This window comes from Ochotona princeps, chromosome 24 (assembly GCF_030435755.1).
Source record: "Ochotona princeps isolate mOchPri1 chromosome 24, mOchPri1.hap1, whole genome shotgun sequence".
Taxonomy (NCBI): Eukaryota; Metazoa; Chordata; class Mammalia; order Lagomorpha; family Ochotonidae; genus Ochotona; species Ochotona princeps.
This window is the reverse complement of record NC_080855.1, coordinates 27,507,238-27,525,044: the sequence shown is the minus strand read 5'-3', so window position 1 is coordinate 27,525,044 and position 17,807 is coordinate 27,507,238. Positions and strand designations below refer to the sequence as shown.

Genomic DNA, 17,807 nt, shown 5'->3' with positions numbered 1-17,807 from the left:
CTCCTGGCTTTGGATCGGCTCAGCTCCGGCCATTGTGGTCATTTGGGGAGTGAATCATTGGACAAAAGATGTTCTTCTCTGTCTCTCTTCCTCTCTGTATATCTGACTTTGCAATAAAAAATTAAATAAATCTTAAAAAAAAAAGAATAAAGGATGTTGCAGGATTAACAAGAAGTAGATTGGTGCTGTCATGTAGTGGGAAAAAGCTACCAACTAGAATGCTGGCATCCTCCATGGGAAGTCTGTTCATGTCCCGGCTGCTCCACTTCCCATGCAGCTCCCTGTTCATGACCTGGGATAGCAGCGGAGGATGGCTCAAATGCTTGGGACCCTGCCACCCGGGTGGGAGACCTGGAGAAAGCTCCTGCCTTCAGCTTGACCCATCCTTGGTTGTTGCAGCCAACTGGGAGAGTGAACCCATAGGTGCGAGATCTCTCACTCTTTGTGCAACTATGGGTTCAAATTCATCATCATTAGAAAGAGAAGGAATGTTAATGGAAAGAGAAGGAATGCCAATGGAAAGAGAAGGAATGTCAATGGAAAGAGAAGGAATGTTAAGCAGTCAGGGCCTGCGTCAGTGCGGAGCCACCACCCCAAATCTGCAGGTGAGAGGGAACAGACAATTATCCCTAGAGACGGCGTTTTTGGGAGGACCTAAAACTGCCCGGGTCAGCCCCCAACCAGTGCGCGCCAATCGCAGGTGCGCGCGACCAGATTGGACTGCTTGGCGAGAGGGGGCGGCGCCTAGGTCGGGGAGGCGAGGTTTCCGGTCGAATGCCTCCGCCGTTGCCAGGGGAGACGGCGGAGGCGGAAGGAACCGAGGACCTGCTGCCCGCCGCCCGGGGAGCGCGGGAAGGCTGGCGGCCATGGCGTCCCCGGGCCCCGCGTGTCGCAGCTGGTGCCTCTTTCCCGAGGTGCCGTCCGCCACCTTCTTCACGGCGCTGCTCTCGCTCCTCGTGTCCGGACCTCGCGTGTTCTTGCTGCAGCCGCCCCTGGCACCCTCTGGGCTGTCGCTGCGGTCCGAGGCCCTGCGCAACTGGCAAGGTGAGCCGGGGCGGGGTCCCTGAGCTCCAGCCTCCCCACACACCTTCCCCGGCCCCGTGGCGTACCCCACGAACCCTTGCAGTGCCGCCTCTTGCTCCCCCGCATTCCACGTCCCTAGCTTTCCAGGGTCCTTTCAGTCATTGTTACGGCTGACTCTACCGCCCCCCAGCGTGTTCTCTTCCTCGTGGTCACCAAGGTGGATCAGGCCCGAAACACACACACACACACACACACACACACACACACACTTGGAACCAACGCCGTGGGGAGAAGAAGCTTAGCGTACTACGCCACGGCACTGACCTCTTTTCCCCCATGTTTTTACTTGCATGACGATTTCAACTAGAGCTTGGGGGTAGAGCAATTCCCCCCAAACCATACAGACTGGCATCTCATGTATTGGGTTTGGAAGTATTTTGATGAATAATGAAAGACTGAAATAGAGAGGTTTGGGTTCCGACACAATGGCTCAGTGGCTAATCCATCTGCAAGCACCAGCGTCCCAAATGGGTGCCAGTTCATGTCCTGACTATTCCACTTCCCATCGAGCTCCCTGCTTGTGACCTGGGAAAGCAGTAGAGGATACCCCAAGGCCTTGGGACCCTACACCCGCGTGGGAGATCCGGAAGACACTCCTGGCTTTGGATCAGCCTGGCTCTGGCCATTGTGGCCATTTGGGGAATGAAGCAGGGGATGGAAGATCTTTCTGTTTCTCTTTCTCTCTGTAAACCTGACCTTCCAATCAAGTAAGTCCATAAAAAGAGAAAGGGATTTTTATTTGCTCATTTGGAAGGCAGAGGGAGGCAGAGGTCTTCCATCCACTGGTTTTCTCCCCAGATAGCCACAGCCTGGAAAGTCCCACCAGGTCCTACACGTGGGTGGCAGAAGGTCAAAGGACTTGGGTCACCATCCGCTGCTTTCTCCTTGTATCAGCAGGAGCTGGATTGGGAGTGGAGTAGCCGGGACTCAAACAGGTGCCCATGTGGCAGGCTGTGTATATCATCCCAATGCATGCTTCCCTGCTTTGAACTAAACTGTTCCTCCCCCCACACCCCACCCCCAGATAGGTGCAGCCCCTTCTCCAGGAAGCAAAACAGGAACCTACACAGAGCCCCTCCCACTGTTTCTTTAGCTGACGGCTTCCCTGGTGTAGTGTTCAGAGCCACGTAAACAAGCACTCTAGCAGGCCACCTTGAGCAATTCCAGCCCCAGTGACTTTGCCGTGTGGCAAGTCAAGCCAAGGGGCCCATGACTTAAACTTGACCACCAAGAAGTCCGACCTTCTGGTCCTGCAGGGTTGGACAGCTGGGCACGTCACGTTAGAGACAGCATCTTTTAGAGCAAGGAGGGGACTCCTTGCCATCTTAGTATGTACCTGGAACTTGTCTGCACCCGTTGAGTTTGTGTTTTTAAGATTTATATATTTTTATTGAAAAGGCAGATTTGCAGAGAGGAGGAGAACCAGAAAGATCTTCCATCCACTGGTTCACTCCTATGTTGCCACAACAGCCAGAACTGAGCCAATTCTAAGCCAGGAACCAGGAGCTTCTTCTGGGTCTCCCACACAGGTTCAGGGTCCCAAGGCGTTGGGCCGAACTCGGCTGCTTTCCCAGGCCACAGGCAGGGAGCTGGATGGGAAGTGAACCATGCAGGACACAAACTGGCACCCATATGGGAACCTAGTGGATGTAAGGCAAGGGTTTGGCTACTGAGCCATTGCACTGGGCTCACCTGTTGAGGTGTTCAGTGAACATTTTCAAGGAGAGTCCCCTAACAGCAGTCTTTCTGAACCTTCCTACAGTTGCCCGATAATTCACACACCCCCCCCCCCGTAAACAGTCATTAGGGAAGGAGCGGTTAGGATTCCAGCTGGGGAGACTGACACACAAAGGGTTAAGTGGCACCCACTCGCACCACCCTGACATTGTTACAGTTTATTAGCCCTCAGGCAGCTGGGGGAGGTAGGTCAGCATGCCTGGAAGAAGGGTTACAAAGCACTTGGCAACTTCAGGTTCCATATCCCATGCCCAGAAGGGCTAGAGCTGCCAGGCCCTGTGGAAATGTGTCAGCAGGTGTTAAGAGGCTTGCTGCAGGCCCTGGGAGAGCGAGCGAGAGAGAGAGAGAGAGAGAGAGAGAGAAGGCAGGGGCAGCTGATTGTGCTTCCTGGTCCTGCCATTTTGGTCACAGGGATGGCTGGTCTCCCCCTGGCATCCCGCTAGGGGTGCCCCATCCATGTCCCCAGTGCTCTGGGAGTTGGCGTGCCCCACCCCAACATAGCTCCACCTCCCGCCCCCTGCTCTTCAGTCTACAGGTTGTTCACCTACATCTTTGTCTACGAGAACCCTGTGTCCCTGCTGTGTGGCGCCATCGTCATCTGGCGCTTCGCTGGCAACTTTGAGAGGACGGTGGGCACAGTGCGCCACTGCTTCTTCACCCTCATCTTCGCTGTCTCCTCTGCCGTCATCTTCCTGTCCTTCGAGGCTGCATCGTCGCTGTCCAAGCTGGGCCAGGTAGAGGACGCCCGTGGCTTCACGCCAGTGGCCTTCGCCATGCTGGGCGTGACCTCAGTGCGCTCCCGCATGCGGCGGGCCCTGGTGTTCGGTGTGGTGGTGCCCTCCTTCCTGGTGCCCTGGCTGCTGCTGGGCGCCTCTTGGCTCATCCCCCAGACCTCCTTCCTCAGCAACGTGTGCGGGCTCTGTATCGGGCTCTCATGTATCCTTCCTGATGGCTGGCACGGGGCAGGCTAGGGTGTCAAGTGCCTGGGGGAGCAGGTAAACTGAGGCACCGAGGGTTCTTCCTCTAGCTTTGAATCCCATGTGGTCTTGGGCAGCTGCCCTGTGTCCCTGGACCAGCCTTTCCACATCCTGAGGGGTCAGCCCAGGTGCCACCTTACACCAGCTTGGCGCTGCTGGCTGATTGCAGAATGTCCCAAGTTAGTCTCCTGTTACCCTCAGAACCAGAAATGTAACCCCACACTTGATTATGGTGAGCATTTTCAAAGGGGAGTCTGGAATAACCCGCAGAGCAGGGATGCTACTTGCTTCATCTTTCCCCTCCCCCTCCCAAAGAGAAAGACAGACTTCTGCCTTGCGGCTGCTTTAAAGTACAACTCTTAATAGCTTTTGAGTAAATAACCTGACCCTTAAGAAAAAGCAAAATTGAAAAAAAGAAGTCTAAGATACAAAGTAAGGTTACTTCTCTCAACACCAAACTGTTAAGTAGGATTAGGGTTTGACTCCTAAAGTCTCTATTTAAAAAAAAAATTAAGATTTATTGATTTTTATTGGAAAGTTAGATAGATAGAGAAGAAAAGAGACACAGAAGAAGATCTTCTGTCTGCTGATTCACTCTCCAAGTGGCTGCAACAGCTGGAACTGAGCTGGTTCGGAGCCAGGAGCCAGGAGCCTCTGCTGGGTCTCCCACTCAGGTATAGTGTTCCAAAGCTTTGGCTGTCCTTGACTGCTTTCCCAGGCCACAAGCAGGGAGCTGGATGGGAAGTGGAGCAGCCGAGATACAAACCAGCACCTATATGGAATGCTGTGCTTGGATTGGAGGATTAGCTAGCTGAACCACAGTGTTGGCCCCCTAAAGTCTCTTCTAATTTGTGATTGCGGAAGCTGTCAGGGTAGTCGAGTACTAGCTTAGCTCTTTTTTCTTAAAATTCAGAGATAGTTTTATTGATTCTGAATCTTTCAAGCTGCCCCTGCATTATTACCTGCCTTGTGTTGTTCCTGATGAGAAATTGCTAATCATGTTTATTGATTTGGCTACTTGGCATGTTTTCCCCCCTTTATTTTTTTGTTTAAGATTTGTTATTTTAAGGGACTGAAATGATGGCTCAATGGCTAAATCCTCACCTTACAACTGCTAGGATCCCATATGGGTGCCGGTTCATGTCCTAACTATTCCACTTCCCATTCAGCTCCCTGCTTGTGGCCTGGGAGGGCAGTCAAGGATGGCCCAGAGCCTTGGGACCCTGAACCCATGTGGGAAACCTGGAAGAGGCTCCTGCCTCCTGGCTTTGGATCAGCTCAGCTCTAGCCGTTGCAACCACTTGGGGAGTGAACCAGTGGATGGAAGATCTAGCTCTTTGTCTCTTCTTCTCTCTATAAATCTGCCTTTTCAATAAAAATAAATCTTAAATGATTGTTTGTTTACTTATTTGGGAAGGTGGAGTTGCCCAGAGAAGGAAAGGGATGGAGAGATAATGGCTGAAGCTGAAGCTGAGCTGAAGCCAGGAACTTCCTCTAGGTCTCCCATGTGGGTCCTGGGGTTTGGGGACTCAGTGTCTTCTGCTTTCCCAGGCCACAAGCAGGTAGCTAGATGGGATGTGGGGCAACCAGGCCATGAACTGGTGCACCAGTATGGGATCCTGTCACTGAAGGCAGAAGCTTAGCTTACTACACCACTGCACCAGCCTGTTTTCAGCTGTTCAGTCTGCCTTGAGGCCGTGCTCTTCCATGGCCGTTGTTCGGCTCTGTGGTTCTGTTGTGCAGCCCACTCTCCTTCCGAGCTCCAGTCACACATGCTAGCCAACTGTGTGGCCATGCTCGCAGCTTCTCCCTCAGCCTGCGGAAGGCGTCTCCACTTACTCTACCTCTGTGGACCCTGCTCTTCCCTGCTCTGGGGTCTGACTGCGTGTTGGCACACGCTTCTCGTGTGGTTTGTTTTGCACGGTTCTCATTTTTGCACTGGGGTTTCTTTATCTGTTCCCTCATTCCGTCAATGTTTCCCCTGGAATTCTCACACACGGAGAGCAGTTGGAGAGCCGTGTCTCCATGCCGTCATCTCTGCCGTTCCCATTGGCGGTCCTGGATTATACATCCCGTGGTGGTGCCACTTAGCATGTCCAGTGATTGCTTGTTTTGTGCTGGACACTGTGGGAGCTGTCTCGTTGAAGGCTACTGAGTTTTGTTTTAAAGAGAGTTGATCTTTGTCCTGCCAGGTAAAAATCCACAGGAGGTTTAGTTTGAGACTTGAGGGTTGTCTGGTTTTTTTTTTGTTTGTTTGTTTGCAGAATCAGATTCAGAACGCTGCTGGTCCCCTGAGAGAGCTCGGAACATTCAGCCCTTACATTAACTGCTGGTGGCTGCCCACTTAGTGGCTGGGGGCCCAGAATGCAGAACATTCTAGAATGAGTGAGACAGGCCTAACCCAGCAAAGAATAGTTTCTCCCAGAAAGCTGGCTGCACTGCAGTTAGGAACACTGCCTCCAGGACACCATCCTCCTGGTGTTCCCTCCTACGGCCTCGTCCACCTCACCCCCCTTTCCCCTGGCTGCTGCTGCCCTGGCTGGACCTGTTAGCACCTGCTGTCCTCTTTCAGGGGATAGAACCACCTCCCGGCTCCCTCGGCTGGGCAGGACCTTCCTGAACCAAACCTTCACTTCTCGGCACTTCCCCTGCCTTGTCTGTCCATTACTACTCACCCCATAGCTCAGGCCGTGGACATGTTCACCAGGTGTTAAAAGGAAATGCAGATAAACAGTGGGCGAGGCAGTGGTAGAGTGATGCAGGTCAGCTGACCAGCGTGCCATCACACCCCTGGACTGGGGAAGAGGGGGTAACGGTGGCCAGAGAAGAGGCCTCTTGGTCCCACAGAGGCAGGGCACCCACTGTTTGGGATCAGGTATAAGATACGCCGGTCAGCTAGGGAGCTCTAGGAGAGCCCAAGGCCTCACCTCCTGCAGGGGGCAGGTGTCTATGGGGACGGAGGGCTTGGAGCAGGGGCAGATGACCTGTGTAGGGTACACGTGGCATCCCTGAGCTTGAGCCCGCAGCCAGCGTTGGTGGTAAAAAGGGGACTCACCTCTGTATTAAATCAGGAGCCACCCATCCTCCTGGCCCCTCATCCCCGCACCCCGTCACCTCCCCATCTGACTTAACAGCCTGTTCAGATGGCCTCACCTACTGCTACTCCCTCGACCTCTCGGAGCGAGTCGCCCTGAAGCTCGACCAGAAGTTCCCCTTCAGCCTGATGAGGAGGATATCCCTGTTCAAGTACATCTCGGGGTCTGTGGCTGAGCGGAGGGCGGCCCAGAGCCGGAAGTAAGTCCCCCCACAAGCTCTCCCGGCCTTCTTTGCAGGTGGTACCGGGGCCTGCCGAGGGTGTGGGCAGTGTTGGGGATCTGTGGGCCCTGAGTCCTACCCAGTGTGGGGAAGGACGGGCACTCGATGCAGTTAGGAGAGCCCCGGCTCACGTTCTACCACACCTCAGCATGTTGACCCAGCGCAGGCATTCAGCTGCTACTGTGTCCTGTGTTGGGGTGTCTGGGTTTGAGTCCCCACTCAGCTTCCTGTAAGGGTGTGGTTACCTGGGTTTCCTGCAGACTGCACACTAGGACCCAGAGCACCTGCTGGCCGGCACGCCTGCCCGTCCCCTGAGCTGTGCCCTGCTGTGCCCTCTGTCCTGGGTCCCTCCCTGGGGAGGGGCATTTCCCAGGATGTGGTCCCCACCCCTGGTCTGGAGTTAAGCCTTCTTGGGGCTTGTCTAGAGGGAAGGGCTGGAGTTCTTAAGAAAAGCAGAAACGGAAGCCTATCCGAACAACTCCCTCCAGATGTGCGGGACACTGTATTGAGGCTGAGTTTTGAGGGGGCTTCAGGAGTATTAGGCACAAAGGCTCAGTGTGGGATCCCCTCGCTGGAACTGACAGTGCAGTGTCAGGGTTGATGCTTGAGACACCCACATCCCATCCCAGGGCATCTGGTTCAAGTCCTTGCTGCTGTGCTTCTGGTCCAGCAGGGAACAGGTGGTGGCTCAAGGCCTGAGTCCCTGGCCCACCATGTGGGAGTCCAAGGTGGCGTTCTGGGATCCTGGGTGTGGCCTGGCCCCAGCCCAGGTGTTGGGGGTCTGTCTGTCTCTCCTCCCTTTCCAGATAAGTAAAAATAAATGTTCTTTTAAAAATTTTTTTTAATTAAATTTTAAAGAGCCAGTCAGTAGCCATAGCCCGGACAACCTTGTAGACTGGTGTGTACTTGCTGGGGCAGTCTGTAGCCAGAAAGTTCTCTGCTTGGCTTTAAAGTCTGAGTGACAGAGACACAGGAATCTCCCATCCTTTGGTTCATTCCCCAGGTGGCTGCCAACAGCCAAGGCTGGGGCAGACCAAAGCCAGAAGCTTCATCCAGGCCTCTTGCATGGGCGGCAGGGGCCCAAACCCTTGGCCATCTTCTGCTGCTTTTCACAGACTGTTAGGGAGCTGGACCAGAGCCGAGCAGCCTACTGCCATGCTGGGGCCCGCGCAGGCACCCAGAACAGAACACACTGCTTGGGACAGGCCACATAATGACACCCCGGTTTTGCGCTGACAGTGAGTTGGTCAGCTGGATTTTCCCACATGCACTTGTCTCTGAGACATGTTTCCCAACATCACTCAAGTGTCACCCGCAGTGTCCCATCCCCGGGCTCCAGCCACTGACCCGTCAGGCCAGGCTGTAGTCCACATGTGTGCAAGTTCCATCATGTTGTCGACCACAGCCCCGCATGACTTGGCACGCCCTCTGTGTCTTCAACTCTGCCAGGAGATCAGAGGACAAAACCCCTCAAGTGTGCCTCCCTTCCTGGTCCCAGCCACATGTGTCCATGGTGGGTTGCGAGCCACCACGTACGTGGATAGACTGGCCTATCTGGTGCCCACAGAAAGGCCTTGCTGTCCCAGTGGGGTTTCAGTGTTGTGTGCACTCCCGACCACTCCGTATGAGGACAGTTGATTGTCCTCATGCACAGGTGCACCCCCAGTGGGGTGACTAAGAGTCCAGGCCCCTGTGCGCCCGTCCCCACCACTGGAGAAGCCATCAGGAGGAGGTCCCAGTGGTGGTCAGTGCCCCCTCCTTCTCTGGTACCAACAGCCAGCAGCCTTGCAGTCCTCGCACATGCCGGCAGGGGGCGCTGTGACATTGACTGAGTGACTGTATTCCCGCTGTTCCATTACAGGTTGAACCCTGTACCTGGCTCCTATCCCACCCAGAGCTGCCACCCTCATCTGTCCCCCAACCGCCCTGTCACCCAGATGCAGCACACCAACAGCCAGAAGCTAGCCGCCTGGCCAGCCTGCACCCCAGGACACATGCCCGGCCTGCCCCCCTACCAGCCCACCTCCGGCCCGTGCTATGTGCAGAACTACTTCGGTCCAATCCCCAACTCCTCGGCCGTCGACCCAACCTCCACGGGGATCTCCTTGGGGATCCAGCTCCCCACCCCCGCCACTGGCCCTGGCTCAGTATATTCTGGGGCTCTGGGCCCCACAGGGGTTGCAAGCACCAAGGAGTCCTCCAGGGTCCCAGTGCCCTGAGAGAGTGAGGGGAGCTGTTCCTTAGCACTGACTGACCGCCTCTCCGTGCCAGGTAGTGTGCGATACTTGAACTGGTGTCCTCGTTTCAGTGTCGTGTGCGCTGCCGACCACTCCGTGTGAGGAGGACAGTTGATCGTCCTCATGCACAGGGATGTGTCCCGGCGTTACTTGAGAGGTGCCTGGCCCTGTGGCTGCTCAGCCCCTGGCCCCAGGCTCCCCCAGGGGCACACATGGGAGAAGAGAGCACGCTGGCGGTCGTTGGCTGCAGCTCCGCCTTTCTCCTGTCCTCATCGTTATCTCATCGTTGTCATTTGTGGTGACTCTATGTCTGTCAGTGACCCTGCCCTCTGGGAGTGACCAGCTGTGTCATGTGTCACACCCCGGCATCCCGGTGGACCGTGGTGTTGCTCACGTTTGAATAAAGAAATAGGCTCCAACCTACCTGTGGCCTGCGACTGCTTCATGGTCTGAGAAGGCAGGACAAGCCAGGGCCACCAGCCCGGGCCCAGTGCATCAAGTGGGGGTAGAGTTTAATGCAGTGAATGGCAAAGACCCTGGGAGGACTGGGTGGTGAGCCGGCAGAGTGGGTAACCTGGAGGTGGGTGAAAGGGGTGGGAATGGGGGTGTCAGCAGAGCAGAGGTCACGAGGTGGCACAGGCATGGTGGAAGTGTCATCAGGAGCCAGAAGCTCCTGGTCCACATCAGTGGGGGCTTGCAGTGGGCCCAGATCATTCAGGCCAGCTAGTGGCCTAAGCCTTGAGGCCTTTCTTTTTGCCCGGAGCTGAATGCCCACCGCCGACTGGCCATGTGGGAGCTTCTAGGTGTCCAGGAGTGGGTATAACAGAACTGCAAACTCCCAGCATGGCGAGGGTAGGCTCACAGCAGACCCCTACACAGGCAGCCTGAGCCGTGAGCTAGAAGATGCCTGCCCTGCGGGGAGAGGGACTGAGGAGTTCATGGCCTGGAGGCAGCTGAGGTCAACCTGAGTCACAGGGTAAGTGACAGGGCTCAGCCTGCAGCTCCTGGCTCCAGCCACACCAGGTGGCACCCACAGAGCAGCCCTGGCGACTGTAAGTGGCTGAGTTGCTAGATGCTTCCTCAACTCCAGCCCTAGACCTGGACCAGACCTGGTGCACGGGGCAGCCTGCTCCCCATGGGGGCATAAACACATCCCTTCTTTATCTGGCCTTCCTAAGGGCACCGTCAGGCTCAAGTTGGCAAAGGCTGCGGGAAGCAGAGCTGTGAGGGTCCCCAGTGGTGGGGCTGATGGGGCCCTAGGGAGGCAGGCCTAGGATCTCTTGGTAAGCCTAGAACCTCCCAGAAGGGAGGGGGACCATTTCTCAGCCCCATCTGCATCTCAGTGGACTTCTCCCCTCTCGCTGGCTGCTGTCAGACTGCCCACCAGCGCATCCCATGTCCACAAACTGTCACTCACACCCCACCTCTGGTTGGGGCTAAAGAGTGGCCACAAAGACAAACACTGCTCTGCCAAGGAAACATCTGTTGAATGAACCAACAGGGAGGGAATGGGAGCCATCTCAAGGTTGGAATGGACCGGTAAATAACTTCTGTCCAGTGAACAATGAAAAGCTAAGCTTGAGGAGCTCAGAGGAGGCCCCAGCTTGACAGGCCTGGGCTTCCGCCTCCCCAGTGTTCTGCCTTCCCTGACCCTCCTAGGACCAGGCCCCCACTGTACTTTATACACACGTCACTCTTGCTCTTTGCCCTAGATTAGATGGCCGGTCTGGCCTCACTCAGAAGACATCCCATACTCCTACCCGCAGCAAGCCAGAAGCCATCCTGTGCATCCAACCAGCAGGCCAGCAGTGTGAGAAGCTGCCAGGTTTGGTCCATTTCCCCACGTCTCCAGCTGGGGGCAGCAGAGTTGGGCTGACTCCCCAACCAGGGCCAGCGGCACTGGGTCCCAGGAAGAGAGTGCCTGGGACCCACCCAGAAGCCCAGGCGGGTGATATCTCTCCTTCCTGCTTGAATCTGGCCATCTTGCCATCTTGCCCTGGGCAGTAGGCTTTATTACTGCTCCTTAATGGTCTCATCCCGGAGACTGGGGAGAGCAAGGTGACAAGGCCAGCACCCAGCCTGGGGATGGACACCCACAGGAAGCCTGAGAGACCCAAGCCCTGAGAGCAGCCAACCCCATGGGACTCCCCTGAACCTGACCAGAAGAGGAGGAGGCATTCTAGGAGATGGTGGCGTGGGAGCCAGCATGATTGTGTCAAACCTGGTGGGAACAGAAAGGGGGTGAGGGTGCTAGAGTCACCCAGGGTGGACAGGAACGCAGGGAGTAGGGTCATCAGCATGGCAAAGGGTTGGGATTTGAGCCTGTGGCTGGTGGGTGCCACGGAAGGTTTCCCAGTCTATCTTCCTGCACGCAGACCTGTGCACCATAGGAGAGGTAAACCCAGCATCTTCTGCAGTTCCTGGCCAGTCACGTGATGGCCGCAGCTGGGCCCTGTGCCCAGCCAGCGGCATTCCTGTGGCCACTGGCTGGGAAGGCAACCCAACACCCTCGGCCCTCCTGTTTGTTCTGGGCCATCCTTGACTCCCAGGTGGGGCCATGCTTTCATGTTAAGAGTAGGTCTCCAGGTGCATGGGAAAGTTACCAGCCATGCCAGGTGCAGGGCAGGGTGGAACAGGGTCGGGGGAGAGGAGGAGAGCCCACCAACCTCACACTGTTCCTCTCTCCGTCTTCCTGAGGGTGTGAGCAGACAGGGACTTCCCCTGGGCCAGGGCACCCTCCTGGCTGCCGCTGGACCCTGGCAGGTGTCCACACCATAATCCAGTGGCCCCCTCTTTCTCCCTGGGGGAGAGGAGAGGGCAAGATCCTTTCTACCCAAGGCCCTGGAGGAGCAGAATGGTGTATCCGATCATAGCGCCTCCCCCTCCCCATCAGCCTTCCTGCCCTGGGAGACCTGGAGTTCTGGTGAGTGTGGCAGCTTAAACAGGTGCCAGGTTGTACACCACTGTGTGCATGCTCCACATGGGAGGAGGTGGACAAGTGTGAGCTCCCAGGGTACCAGCAACCTGATGCCCACAGCTCCCTCCCAGTGATCCCTGCCTGCAGTCTTACCCCAAGCCCAGATGGTGTCCCAGGTCCTATTAGAAGGCGGTGGGTCAGAGACAGGCCTGGGCACCTCACCTCCATTTCCCCAGAGCTCACCCTGGGAGCCACTCTGACGAGAGCCTGGGGCTGGTCGGCTCAAGTTGCAGAACCAGGGAGAAGAGGACTGGAGTCAGGTTGCTGTCACCCAGGAAGCCCAAGCCTACCAGTCCTTCCTGTTATCCTGTTAGGTAACAAGAGTTGGCCTTGGTAGGCCTCAGCTCCGGGAGCCAGCCCCACCACTGCCCCATCCTGGAAGGGGGAGTCACGGAGTCCACGGGGCACTGTTGAGGTGCAGGAAAGGAGGAACCTGGGCCTTGGCTGGTAAAGGCGGTCTTGCTGAACATCCAGGTCTTTTTTTTTTTTTAAGATTTTATTATTATTGGAAAGCCGGATATACACAGAGGAGGAGAGACAGAGAGGAAGATCTTCCATCCAATGTTTCACTCCCCAAGTGAGCCGCAACGGGCCGGTGCTGCGCAGATCCGATGCCGGGAACCAGGAACCTCTTCCGGGTCTCCCACACGGGTGCAGGGTCCCAAAGCTTTGGGCCGTCCTCGACTGCTTTCCCAGGCCACAAGCAGGGAGCTGGATGGGAAGTGGAGCTGCCGGGATTAGAACCGGCGCCCGTATGGGATCCCGGGGCGTTTAAGGCGAGGACTTTAGCCGCTAGGCCATGGCGCCAGGCCCGAACATCCAGATCTTTATCGCTGGGCACCTGCCATGCTCTTGTCACCACCCTGGCTGGTCCGCACTGGGGAGAGGGGCTGGCAGAACCTGAATGTCAGAATGGCTCTGCCGCAGGCCGTCCACTGGCTGAGCTGTCACAGAGCTCTGCGTGCTGTTTGTGCATAGATGTGTGTCATGTGCACTTGTGCACAGATGGGCATGGTGTGCAGATCTGAGTGTGTAACTGCATGTGTCTGTCATGTGTGTCCAAGGTTTGTCACATGTATATGTGCATGCATGTGAGTGTGCCATGTTTGTATGTGCATATCCACATCATGTGTGCCACACAAACATGCATGTGTGCATAAATGTGTAGTGCTGTGTGTCGTGCATGTGTGCACGTGGGTTGTGTTACATACATGAATGTATTGTGTGTTGTGTTCATGTGTGTTTATTGTGTCACACATTTAAGCTTGTGTGTATGTGTATTGTATACACATGTGTGTTTATGCATGCTTGCACACATGTAGGTGTGTGTTGTGTGCATAGGTGTCACATACCCGTGTGCTGTCACATATAAGCCTTGTGCAGTGTGTGTGTTTGTGTGTGTGTGTGTGCTGTTCAGTGTGTTCATGTGGGTATACGTGAAGGAGTATTGGAGGACGGAATTCCTGAACCCCGACCCTCGACCATCTGTGTCTGTGTCCTTGTCACATCTCCTCCAGGAACCCCTTCCCTGCCTGCAGCCCCCTCCCCTTCCCTCTCAGGCACCTGTGCTGCCCACCCCCCTCTCCATTAGGAAGATCCTCTCCCCACTGGGACACATTTGCAGTCCCTGCCCCCTGCTCTGTTCCTCCTCCTCCCTCTTCCCTCTGCTCCCTCCTCCCACCTCCCCCTTTTCTTCCTTTTTCTTTCCCTTCTCACGCTTCATTTGTGTATTTGAAAGGGAGAGACAGATCTTCCAAGCCACTGGTTCACTCTCCAAGTTACTGCTACAGTCTAAAGTTCCAGGCTGAAGCCAGGAACCAGCAGCCTCGAACTCCACCAGGGTCTCCCTCAGGAGCACAGGGGCCCAAGCACTTGGGCCGTCCTCTGCTGCTTTCCCAGGTGCACCCACAGGGAGCTGGGTCAGAAGCACAGCAGCCAGGACTCAAACTGATGCTCAGATACAGGATGCCGGCGTCTTGAACAAAAGCTTAACCCACTGTGCCACAATGTCCAGCCCTGATCTCTGCTCCTCCCCAGGACTCAGAGCTGACTTGGAGCCTGGGCGTGGACTAGGGACTGCAGTAACCACCACCCCCCAGTGCTTCTGAGAAAGAACCCCTTGTCAGGGTGTCCACCCACAGACTGGTGGCGGAGGGAGTGCCCAGAGTGTGACCGTGACACCTACTTGATCTGAGCAAGCAGGAGGAGGTCCCCAGGGTACAAGATAGACAGGTCAGGGGAAAGAGAAAAAGAGAAGAGTGGCCTCCCAGGCCCACTCCAGAGGCTCTGGCACAGGACTTTGAGGCTCAAGGATGTGAACTAACTTGGCCTTCCAGTCTGTCATGAGAGCCCAGCAATCTGTTGAACAATCTGAACAATCTGCTGTCACGTGTTGGCTCCGTTGTGATTTTTATATACTTGGTGAAAGGTGCCAAGGAATCTGTGGGAGTTCTCTTGCCCCAAGTGCTGCAAGGGCCGGAGACTAGCGAACCCACATGTGCAGACGTGTGTTTCTCTGCATGTGTGTGAACATATGTTTCACATGTGTGTATGTGTTGCTTGTGTGTATGTGTGTGAATGTGCGTGTCTGGATTGTATGGATGTGTGCATGTCATGTCTGCCTCATGTGAATGTGTGTGCATGTTGTGTGTGCTGTGTGTCACGTGTGTACATGTGTGGGTGGGTATGTCATACATGCTTGTGTATGTGCACAAACGTGTGTCTGTGGCTAAGAAGAGAAGGCAAACCCAAGAAAGGCTGATCAGTGTGAGAAACGAGGCCCAGGCACTGCCATCCATGGTGGAGACCCTGGCGTGGGCATCAACAGGGCACCCTGCTTTGCTGGGTGACTTTGGACAAGGTCCACAGCGGGCCACCCCACCTCAGTTTGCTCAGTTTGGAAATGGGACTCACATTGCCCACATCCAAGGCCTTTTCTGGGTATGCCAGTCCTGGTGCCTGGCAGAGGTGAGGACCCTTCTAAGGAGAATGAGGCAGAGGTCCTAAGAGAGCTGACTTCAAGGACCTCTATGGTCCCAGCCAGGCCGATGTCCCAATCTCTCCTGCAGTGCTGTCAGACAGATGGAGGGCAGGTGTCGCTGGTCAAGGCTCCCTGCCCTCCTCATCACACATGCAGTGTGGGGGTCAGGGCCAGTGGGAATGGTGATTGGTGGCCAGCAGATAGGGGACTGTTCTGCTGTCTAGCTTAAAGCCCTGGACTTGGTCATCACCCTCATGTCTGCTGGATGGGCTGAGTGTGGCCCTGCTGTCCCAGGAGGCATCCTAGGGCCTCCTTCCCACCCAGTGCCCCTCAAACCCCATCCTGGTCCCTCCTATCTGTGCCTATAACAGTTAATTTTATGCACTACTCCTACCCAGGTGCTGGATGTAATATTGTTGTAGATGTTTCTAAGATTTACATTCGTGCACCTGCTTTATCACATATTCTGTTTTTTCCTCCTTATTCTAGAGACAGAACACTCCCAGCCACTACTTCACACTCCCCCAAATGCCTGCAACAACCAGGGCTGAGCCAGCCTGCAAGCAAGGAACTCCATCTAGGCCTTCCTCAGGGGTGGCAGGCACCAAAGGACCTGAACCATCACCTGCTACTCCCAAAAGGTGCACAGATAGGAAGCTGGAGCCAGGAGCCAGAGCCAAGAACCAAACCCAGGATCACTGATAGGGTGTGTGGGCCAAACGTCTGCTTCTAAATCATTGGTCTTAGAATGAAATAGGGTGGGTGGACCACGTTCCAGCTGTTAAAGGCCTTCACATGGAAAAGCTGATGTTCCCCCAGAAGACAGGAAGTCCTGCCAGCAAATGCCTTTGGACTTGAACTCTTCTCAAAACTAAAAATCTTTTAATTTTCCAGTCTCGTGATTGCATAAGCCAATTCCCTACTATAAACACACACACTCTCTATTTCTCTCACACATGTGTTTACATGTATAAGAAGGTCTTGCCTAAATCAAGGACATCTGAATGAAAAGATAAATTATTTGTTTAAAGGCCCAGCACAGCAGCCTAGCTGCTAAAGTCCTTACCTTGCACATGCCAGGATACAATATGGGCGCCGGTTCATATCCCGGTAGCCCTGCTTCCCATCCAGCTCCCTGCTTGTGGCCTGGGAAAGTAGTCAAGGAAGGCCCAAAACCTTGGGACCCTGCACCCGCATGGGAGACCTGGAAGAGGCTCCTGGCTCCTGACTTCAGGTCAGCTCAGCTCTGTCCATTGCAGCCACTTGGGGAGTGAATCAGTGGACGGTAGCTCTGTCTCTCCTCCTCTCTATATATCTGACTTTGCAATTTAAAAAATCTTTTAAAAAATATGTATTTGTTTGCAATCCATGCCATTTTCCACCACCTTCCAGACAATTGCACCTTGTTCCTCCCTGGCCTGTCTGTCTCCCTGGGGAATGCCAATTGGCACTACAGCCAGCATGTTGACTAGAGAGGGGGGAGGCAGGCTGGCATAGTCCCCTTCGGACACACTCTCGTGCCTCTGCCTGCTCTCCTAGGATGTGGCCAAGGGTTGGGGGAGGGCCAGAGCCAGCCTTCAGGGCCAGTGTGGAACAAGGCAGTAATCTAACAGTCACACAAGTGAATGTCAAAGTACCTCCATGCCTTCCTGCCTGAGGTTGCCTTGCCCCCTGTGATTTCCTGGAAAATGCCCAATCACACCGTTCAACCTCAGTTCTCAAGCCACCTCCTCCTTGGAAGTCCACCTCGCATGCCCAGCCCAACCATCAGCTCTCAGAAAGAGCTGCTACATCCTTGGGATTTTCACAGTGCACTTTGCACGCTTGTGTCACAGCTGGGCCTGACCTCTGGCCACGACCGACCACCGTGTGACTGTCCTGCTAAAACAAACAAACAAAACCCTCTGATTTTCTTTGAAATAGCAATATCCCGGGCCCAGCTCGATAATCTAGTAACTAAATCCTCACCTTGCATGCCTGGGATTCTCATATGAGCTGGTTTGTATCCCAGCTGCCCCACTTCCCATCCAGCTCCCTGCTTGTGGCCTGGGTAAGCAGTAGAGGATGGCCCAAAGCCTTGGGACCCTGCACCCATGTGGGAGACTCAGAAGAAGTGCCTGATTCCTGGCGTCAGATCAGCTCAGTCCTGGCTGTTGCAGCCACTTGGCAAGTGAACCAGCAGATGGAAGAGCTATGTCTCTCCTCTCTGTAAATCTGCCTTTCCAATAAAAATAAATCAATATCCCCAGCTCCAGTGAATGGGAGCGGCTTGATCCCCTTGTGACTGTCCTTGTCTGGCCTCCTTGGCAGGTTAGAGGTGACCCTGGACGCAGTTTTCTGCAGGAATCGTGGGACTAAAGGTAAGATTGGAAAGCTTTGGGCTTTCACCCTCTATTCTACCTTCAAAAAATGAAATGGGTTATCTGTTTATTTTGTTGAAAGGCAGAATTACAGACAGAAAGAGACACAAAAAGAGGTTTTCCATCTACTTATTCATTCTT

General features: G+C 55.0%; 1 protein-coding gene across 1 annotated transcript; it reads left to right on the top strand.

Annotated features, from left to right (window-relative positions):
- The first annotated feature begins 812 nt into the window (after window positions 1-812).
- RHBDD2 (rhomboid domain containing 2) lies at window positions 813-9,367 on the top strand. The gene is made up of 4 exons (XM_004586987.4): window positions 813-1,044; window positions 3,349-3,756; window positions 6,941-7,091; window positions 8,974-9,367. Exons 1-4 carry the CDS (start codon window positions 867-869, stop codon window positions 9,329-9,331), a joined length of 1,095 nt encoding a protein of 364 aa, XP_004587044.2. The 5' UTR covers window positions 813-866; the 3' UTR covers window positions 9,332-9,367.
- Window positions 9,368-17,807: the final 8,440 nt, after the last annotated feature.

Excerpts from the sequence above, each read along its gene's own strand:
- RHBDD2 (XM_004586987.4), top strand. The coding sequence starts at position 867 with ATGGCGTCCCCGGGCCCCGCGTGTCGCAGCTGGTGCCTCTTTCCCGAG. Across the intron at positions 1,045-3,348 it reads GGCCCTGCGCAACTGGCAAG|TCTACAGGTTGTTCACCTAC; the intron begins GTGAGCCGGGGC and ends CCTGCTCTTCAG. Across the intron at positions 7,092-8,973 it reads AGGGCGGCCCAGAGCCGGAA|GTTGAACCCTGTACCTGGCT; the intron begins GTAAGTCCCCCC and ends GTTCCATTACAG.